This window comes from Ictalurus furcatus, chromosome 29 (assembly GCF_023375685.1).
Source record: "Ictalurus furcatus strain D&B chromosome 29, Billie_1.0, whole genome shotgun sequence".
Lineage (NCBI taxonomy): Eukaryota > Metazoa > Chordata > Actinopteri > Siluriformes > Ictaluridae > Ictalurus > Ictalurus furcatus.
The window spans coordinates 13,573,099-13,583,098 of record NC_071283.1 but is presented as its reverse complement, the minus strand read 5'-3'; the positions used below and the strand labels follow the sequence as shown (position 1 = coordinate 13,583,098).

The following is a 10,000-nucleotide window of genomic DNA, read 5'->3' as shown; positions in this document are numbered from 1 at the left end:
TGATCTTTAATGATTGCTGTCAAACGATGGATCATTTTCTGTGAGCGTCCGCGAGTAGAAGCCCTGGGACACAACCGCGACTTGGAAGTAGCCAAATTCTGAGTACAATCTAGTTATTAAGATAATATACAATCATGTTTTTATTTATCCCAAAGAATTCTTTTATTATTATTATGACTACAATGGGAAAATAAATGTTTCCTAAATCACATTACCAGAAATTCTACGCTTTTGCATTCAAGTTTTTCAGTTTTACACTTAAATTACGAACACATTCTGTCCTGTGATTTTTTTGTGTGCGCTCCTTTTTTTTTTATTCTCTCCTCTTCATCCCTCCTCCTCTCCTGTCGTTTAGAAGATGAGTGAAGAGATGGATGGAGTAAAGAACAGATGAGCTGACACAGCACTGGATAATAACAGTGATATATATATATATATATACACACACACACACACATACACACACACACACACCTGCACTACTGATCCTGCTTTTATCTGATGCACACAGAGTCAATGATTACTCCATAACTCCAGCCAATAGTCAGAGTTACACACACACACACACACACACACACACGGTGAGTGGGAAACAACACAAAAGCAAGTGTGAAACTTCCTCTCTGAAGTCCACTGATGAAAATTTAAAAAAATTAAAATCTAACTGCCAGCTGATGATGTCATAACGACCTTTACAGCAACTGACCAATCAGCAGCTTCACTTACACTACATACTCGTTACAACTACACACTCGTTACAATCTTACACACTCATTATAACTACACACTCGTTACAATCCTAAGACACACTCATTATAACTACACACTCGTTACAATCCTAACACGCACTCATTATAACTACACACTCGTTACAATCCTAACACGCACTCGTTATAACTACACACTCGTTACAATCCTAACACACACTCATTATAACTACACACTCATTATAACTACACACTCATTATAACTACACACTCATTATAACTACACACTCGTTACAATCCTAACACACACTCATTATAACTACACACTCATTATAACTACACACTCATTATAACTACACACTCATTATAACTACACACTCGTTACAATCCTAACACACACTCATTATAACTACACACTCGTTACAATCCTAAGACACACTCATTATAACTACACACTCGTTACAATCCTAACACACACTCATTATAACTACACACTCGTTACAATCCTAACACACACTCATTATAACTACACACTCGTTACAATCCTAACACACACTCACTATAACTACACACTCGTTACAATCCTAACACACACTCACTATAACTACACACTCATTATAACTACACACTCGTTACAATCCTAACACACACTCATTATAACTACACACTCATTATAACTACACACTCATTATAACTACACACTCATTATAACTACACACTCATTATAACTACACACTCGTTACAATCCTAACACACACTCATTATAACTACACACTCGTTACAATCCTAACACGCACTCATTATAACTACACACTCGTTACAATCCTAACACGCACTCGTTATAACTACACACTCGTTACAATCCTAACACACACTCATTATAACTACACACTCATTATAACTACACACTCATTATAACTACACACTCGTTACAATCCTAAGACACACTCATTATAACTACACACTCGTTACAATCCTAACACACACTCATTATAACTACACACTCATTATAACTACACACTCGTCACAATCCTAACACGCACTCATTATAACTACACACTCGTTACAATCCTAACACACTCATTATAACTACACACTCGTTACAATCCTAACACACACTCATTATAACTACACACTCGTTACAATCCTAACACACACTCATTATAACTACACACTCGTCACAATCCTAACACACACTCATTATAACTACACACTCGTTACAATCCTAACACACACTCATTATAACTACACACTCGTTACAATCCTAACACGCACTCAGTATAACTACACACTCGTTACAACTACACACTCGTTACAATCCTAACACACACTCACTATAACTACACACTCGTTACAACTACACACTCGTTACAATCCTAACACACACTCGTTATAACTACACACTCGTTACAATCCTAACACACACTCGTTATAACTACACACTCACTATAACTACACACTCGTTACAATCCTAACACACACTCGTTATAACTACACACTCACTATAACTACACACTCGTTACAATCCTAACACACACTCGTTATAACTACACACTCGTTACAATCCTAACACACACTCGTTATAACTACACACTCACTATAACTACACACTCGTTACAATCCTAACACACACTCATTATAACTACACACACATTATAACTACACTTTCTTTCCATCCATCCTTCTTTTCTTTTCTTTTGATTTATTTTTCTTTCTTTTTATTTCCAGAATCCCAATCCTCAATCTTCCTTCATTCATCCTTCTTTTTATTCCTTCTGTACACGAGCTCATGGGTTGGTGGTGTAGATCATGAGATGTACAGGAAGTGCTTGTGATCTGAACAGGAAGTGATCAGAGCACCACAGGACATTTTTTTGATTGATTATTTTTCCTCCCCTGCTGTGTGGAGATGGGAGATGTGATACCATCGGTGAAAATTTCTAATTAATTTCCTCTCAACATGACAGAGTAGGTTTGGGGTCAGAAGGTGAGAGGTCATGGTCGCTCAGGGCTTTTTAATCACGCCGGGTTGGACAGATGTGTGTATCGTTTCAGCTCGGCTTTGAGGAGCGGGTGTTTAACGGTGCTTTAATGGCGCCTGGATTTACGCGATTGCTTTATTTACAATTAAAGATCGATTTAGATTAATTTTTTTTGTGGTTTATGGCTTTAAAATGAGCTGCTCAGGTATTGATCAGGAGATTTACACTGTGTATAATGTGTGCGTGTGTGTGTGCGTGTGCGTGTGTGAGCAATTCAGCCTTACTCGAACTAGCAATATTCTAACACACTGTACTGTACTCTAACACACTAATGTACTCTAACACACAGTAATGTACTCTAACACACTGTAATGTACTCTAACACACACACACTAATGTACTCTAACACACAGTAATGTACTCTAACACACAGTAATGTACTCTAACACACAGTAATGTACTCTAACACACACACACTAATGTACTCTAACACACTGTAATGGACTCTAACACACTGTAATGGACTAACACACACTAACACACTGTAATGTACTCTAACACACACTAACACACTAATGTACTCTAACACACAGTAATGTACTCTAACACACACACACACACACACACACTAATGTACTCTAACACACACTAACACACTAATGTACTCTAACACACAGTAATGTACTCTAACACACACTAACACACTGTAATGTACTCTAACACACACTAACACACTGTGATGGACTAACACACTGTAATGGACTCTAACACACTGTAATGGACTAACACACTGTAATGTACTCTAACACACACTAACACACTGTAATGGACTCTAACACACACTAACACACTGTAATGGACTCTAACACACACTAACACACTGTAATGGACTCTAACACACACTAACACACTGTAATGTACTCTAACACACACTAACACACTGTAATGGACTCTAACACACACTAACATACTGTAATGGACTCTAACACACACTAACACACTGTAATGTACTCTAACACACACTAACACACTGTAATGGACTAACACACTGTAATGGACTAACACACACTAACACACTGTAATGTACTCTAACACACACTAACACACTGTAACGTACTCTAACACACACTAACACACTGTAATGGACTCTAACACACTGTAATGTACTCTAACACACTAACACACTGTAACGTACTCTAACACACACTAACACACTGTAACGTACTCTAACACACACTAACACACTGTAATGTACTCTAACACACACTAACACACTGTAATGTACTCTAACACACACTAACACACTGTAACGTACTCTAACACACACTAACACACTGTAATGGACTCTAACACACACTAACACACTGTAACGTACTCTAACACACACTAACACACTGTAACGTACTCTAACACACACTAACACACTGTAACGTACTCTAACACACTGAGCAGTTGAGGCTTAAGGGCATTGCTCAGTGACACCTTGGTGCTGCTGGGATTTGAACTCGTGAGCCTCCGATCAGAAGTCCAATGTCCACTGATGGTAACATTTAACATTGTGGACACATGCAAACATACTGTAATGCTCTCTATAAGGCATTGCCTATCTATAAGGAACACTAGGATGGACACACACACACACATCGCTGGGATTGTTTTTCTGCTCCATTTTTACTCGAGTGCCTAATACATCGACAATAAATGACATATTTGCTTCAGTGCCCTCGGCTCTGAAGTCCCGTCATTATTATTATATCACGCCTTTAAATTTTTAACGAGGGTGATTTATTTTCTCGCGTCCTTTTCCCTCCGCATGAGCCGTAGCCGAGAAAAATAATCCGATTCCGTGCCACAGAGTGGCTCCGAAAATGCTGGCGTTTTATTGGAATCTTTCTGACAGACAGAGGAGACACGCACACAGTCATGGAGAGATGGGCTACGTCTCAAACCACCATAGTACTGCACTATATATATAGCATTCAGTGCATGCTATTTAGCAAGCAGACGAGATGTGGCTTTCGCGGTTACCGTGACAACATGTGGCTACATCCCAAATCACACAGAACGCTTCGAAATGTATTATAATAAGAGATCATAGATGCTGCACCATTTCGTATACGATTTAGGACGTAGCCCATAAAGAAACTGGATCTAATAGCACAGAAGAGAAGGGCTGCTGAGCACATTGATCCACACACACCCACACACACACACCTGCTATCAACCTTTCATTTATATTCATTGATCTGCGAGCCGGACCCTAAATAAACTTGGCAACACACACGCACACAAAGAGGCGATCGATCGCAAAACGACATTAATTCTGCATTATCCACCTTCAATACACCTCACACAGCGCTACACCCGGTCCCCAGGGTGCATGACCTCTGAACCTACGACTCATACGGCGCTAATAAAAACGGCACACAGACACGCGTTATTTATTTTCTCTTTTCTTTTCATTTCATTCTTTATCTCACAGCACTGCTCGATCGTCTCTTCTTCGGACACCGGCTGTGTTTCATTCAGAAAAGATTTTCTCTGATTTCACGGACCGTGGCTGCGCTTCAAATTGGGCATTAAGGTTATCAAGTACAAGTTAAATTACACTTGTCTTAGCAGACGTAGACTGGCTGTGTTCCAAATCAACATCTGGGTTTCGTTTAGAATTGGCTACCATCCCACTGTGAATGACTGAATTTTCACTATAAGAGGTGTGTGTGTGTGTGTGTGTGTGTGTGTGTGTGTGTGTGTGTTCATAAAAATGGAAAAATGAAGGGGTGGAGACAGGGGCGAAGGGATGAAGGAATTAAGTGATGGATGGACAAAGAGGGAAATGGCTGGAGGGATGAAGAGATTAAGGAACAGAGGGAGGAATCAATGAAGGGATGGAGGAGTAAAAGGATGGAAAGTAATGAGAGATTGGGAGATGAAAAATGAAAGAGTGAAGAGATGACTTGCCTGAGAACATAGCAGCATGACGAGCTCCACTACAGAGCTACTGGATTTCATACACACCAAACCTGTAAGAGAGAGAGAGAGAGAGAGAGAGAGAGAGAGAGAGAGTGTAATTTACACATTATATAGAAATATGCTCATAGAGACGAACTGTCATTAAGCCACACTGGGAATGAGACGAGAGGCCACACCTCCTTCATTGGGACTAACAGACACAAAGGCCACGCCTCCTTCATTGGGACTAACAGCCACAAAGGCCACGCCTCCTTCATTGGGACTAACAGCCACAAAGGCGACGCCTCCTTCATTGGGACTAACAGCCACAAAGGCCACGCCTTCTTCACTGGGACTAACAGCCACAGAGGCCACACCTCCTTCACTGGGACTAACAGCCACAAAGGCTACGCCTCCTTCATTGGGACTAACAGCCACAGAGGCCACACCTCCTTCACTGGGACTAACAGCCACAAAGGCTACGCCTCCTTCATTGGGACTAACAGCCACAGAGTTCACGCCTCCTTCATTGGGACTAACAGCCACAAAGGCGACGCCTCCTTCATTGGGACTAACAGCCACAGAGTTCACGCCTCCTTCACTGGGACTAACAGCCACAAAGGCGACGCCTCCTTCATTGGGACTAACAGCCACAGAGTTCACGCCTCCTTCATTGGGACTAACAGCCACAAAGGCTACGCCTCCTTCATTGGGACTAACAGCCACAAAGGCCACGCCTCCTTCATTGGGACTAACAGCCACAAAGGCCACGCCTTCTTCATTGGGACTAACAGCCACAGAGGCCACACCTCCTTCACTGGGACCAACAGCCACAGAGGCCACACCTTCATTGGGACTGAGACACAGAGGCCACGCCTCCTTAATCGGGCCACTTCACAGGGACTGAGACACACATAGGCCATGCTAGGTCTGAATTCTTGCATTTATTAAAATTCCAGTGCGTAATCATGCTTGTGAACGACCAATAGGAATTTCGCAGCCGATTACTTCCACAGTGAACGAGTGATCATGATGAAATTTTGTCCTTTGTTGATATGTTTATGTATGGTGCAGTTAAAAAAAAAGTTAAAGTGATGGCTCAAACCAGCAGCAGCTGCACATGTGGATCCATTTGTTAAATAGTGCTTGGACCCCATGAATCGCTGCTAGCAGCTATGTATTTATATTAATATTGGCTTCATTTTCTACAAAATGCTCTAAGAAAAAAGATGCAAGAGAAATAAAAACGTGCCCTGTGTGTGTGTGTGTGTGCGTGCGTGCGTGCGTGCGTGCGTGTGTGTGTGTGTGTGTGTGTAAGAGATGTGATAGTGTGCCATGTTGCAGTATGGATGAGCTTAATGAAGTGACATGAGGCGAGTGTGTAAACTAATCTACACCACAGCCTTGTATTACACGTACAGGACATATGTTCTATTGATTCACAAAACCAGACACCCTCCACACACACACACACACACACACACACACACACACACACACGCACGCACGCACGCACGCACGCACACAGAGAAGAGAGACAGAGACACAGATGGAAAGAGACACAGACTGGTTATTATTTCACTGATATAAGCGCACTTCTCTCCATGGCTGCATCCCAAATCGTGTCAAACTCTATTCTGTTTCTCGCTAATGATCAAGCTTCTACTGGTTACCTTGACAACCAGTCAAGCCCACGTCAATACTCACTCGTTCCCTCGATGAGTAGCTCCTGTCCGTGGCTCCCTAGTAAAGTTCGGGACAGGAACGGAGCGAAGTCCACGAAAATCTCCCGCAGTAACGGAGCAGCTTTCTCCAGAGCATGTTCCAGTCGCTCCGAGATACTGACAGACAGAGAGACAGACAGAGGGAGACAGACAGAGAGAGAGACAGACAGACAGACAGGTTTATAAACAGTTAAACAGGATACTGAGTGATATTAACTTTTAATCATACGATCAGAGACACCTCTCTACCTCTCTCTCTCCTTCACTTTTATTCTCTTGTTCTTCCTTTTCCCCATTTCTCTGCCTGTTTCTTCTTTCTTTCTCTTTTCCACATCTCTATCGTTCTCTCTCTTCCTGTGTGTGTGTGTGTATCTCTTTCAGTGTTGCATCACGTCCTCTCTTCTTCCACATTCTCTCCTCTCAGTCTCTCTTCCCCATCTCCCGTGTTCATTCTTTTTTCCCCATTTTCCCTTTATCTGCCTCCACAACTCTCTCTCTCGCTGTCTGTCTGTCTCTCACTCACCTTTTCTCTCTTCCCTAACTCCTTTCTTTCCTTTTTCCCCCCTCTATCAGTCTCCACATCTCCATAACTTTCTCTCGCGCTCTCTCCCCTTCATTTCTCTCTTGCTGTCTCTCTCTCTCTCTTCCTTTAATATAGGTCTATCGCTTTCTGTCTTACTTCACATCCTCTCTTCTTCCCTAGTCTCTCCTCCCTGCCTCTCTCTCTCTCTCTCTCTGTCTGTCTCTCACCTCAGGGTGGTGGTGGGTGAGAGCGGAACAGATGGCAGGTTTGAAGCAGCCTCTGCTCCTCCTGTGAAGATCAGAGAACATACGATTCAACACACACACACACACACACACACACACACAATCACATGAGAAAATGAACCGATCAAATTTCACTTCACAATCCAAATAAATGAATGATTGAAGTGAACTACAACAGACAGATGGACAGACAGACAGATAAACAGACAGCAAAAGATAGAGAGACAGATTTTATTTCTCTCTCACTCGCTGTCTCACTCTCACCGTCTGTCTCTACTTCTCTGTAATATTAGCCTTGTAAAACCTCTTATTTTCCTATTAGCCTGCTTGGAATGATCGCTCTATAAATTAACACTCTCGTGTGTGTGTGTGTGTGTGTGTGTGTGTGTGTGTGTGTGTGAGTGTGAGAGAGAGAGAGAGAGAGCAAGAGAGCACATAAATCTCCCAGAGTCCCTTGTGAGTGGGTTGCTGGCGTGTTTGGCAAGATTGGAACTCGGCTGCCCGGGTTGTGAGAGTGAGCGCACACACACACGCACGCACACACACACACACGCACACACACACACACACACACACACAGGTGTGGAATGTAGTCTCAACATGTGCGCCTGCTGTGAGATGAAGTAGCCACTTCAAACGGCCCTGAGTCAATTAACTTATCTCTATCCAGCAGGGAGGGACACACACACACACACACACACACACACACACACACACACCAAAGAGCGCATCTCTTCACTGAGGGTATGTTTACACGACGACGACGACGCACTAAAACCCGAGACGTTTTAATCCTTTGAGAAGTTTCACGTACAGACGTCGTCAAGACGATCCCCGTTCACACGGATCCACGCACACGACTGAAACCTATCGTGTATTACACACTCCAGGCCAGTAGTAGGCGACGTCGCTTAAGCGTTCACGTCAGCGTGTCCGCCGTAGCGATCCGGACGAGACCGCACTATAAACAGACACAAGTAGAAACGGTGGAGTGGCGGTTTTTCTGGATAGAAAGCGCAGTAACGTTCACGTTTCTCGAAACGGTTTCAAGGCTTTCTGATCGACGTGGAGAACAAAAACGGTTCCGTGTCCAGTTACTCACACCGGCTCCAGCTATAGACTTGGAAAATGATTCACTGTGAAGAGGCATCGTGAAAACCCGCGCTCTCGAAGCGTAGATTCCTCCGATTTTTCTTTTAATAAACGCCGAGACGTCTCTAATGTAACAATATAATAATGTAATAATATAATATCATTTTTCAATCATTTTTCCCGTTTTCAAAAGTTTGCCTTATCAGACGCCGTCGTCATGGAAACGAAGACAAACCGCATAAAACGTTTCCCGCTTTTAGTTGAAAACGTCGTCGTGGAAACGACCCCTCAGGTTACATGAACGAGGTAAATACACACTTAGCTAGTTAACTAAATATGTTGAAATGTTAGCTGAGTGTGCACACTAACACACACACACACACACACACACACACACACACACACACACACACACACACACCTGACTCCACAGCACCACTCGGGGCGGAGTCACCTGCGGAAACCACAGCAACATTGATGACTGGAGTTCCACCTGAGGATGCAGTGGTGGATTGTGGGACGATGGAGGAGGAGGAGGAGGAGGAGGAGGGGGCGGGGCCTGCTGCAGGAGCTCCGCCTGCTTTCTTAGACGCCACAACAACACTCCTGAAAACATATAATAATGATAAAACAGTAGAAAAGATCAGATTACAAAGTCTTCTGGGCACACCTGTCTGTCTTTTCTCATTCTTCAATCTTTTTATTAATACTTTTTATTTCTTTTTTTAAATCTCTATTCTTGAATTTTTTTCCCCCGGTTGTTTCTCTTCATCCG

General features: G+C 42.7%; 1 protein-coding gene across 4 annotated transcripts in view; it reads right to left on the bottom strand.

Annotated features, from left to right (window-relative positions):
- The window catches only part of lrba (LPS responsive beige-like anchor protein), a 221,912-nt gene that overhangs the window by 148,152 nt on the left and 63,760 nt on the right, over positions 1 to 10,000 (bottom strand). For 3 of the 4 annotated variants that reach the window (XM_053619041.1, XM_053619044.1, XM_053619042.1), the window contains exons 31-34: positions 9,647 to 9,831; positions 8,116 to 8,176; positions 7,349 to 7,482; positions 5,651 to 5,712 (exon numbers count right to left, since the gene is read on the bottom strand). In XM_053619041.1, coding sequence (XP_053475016.1) covers positions 5,651 to 5,712; positions 7,349 to 7,482; positions 8,116 to 8,176; positions 9,647 to 9,831 — 442 coding nt within the window. The other variant, XM_053619045.1, reaches the window with a different exon arrangement.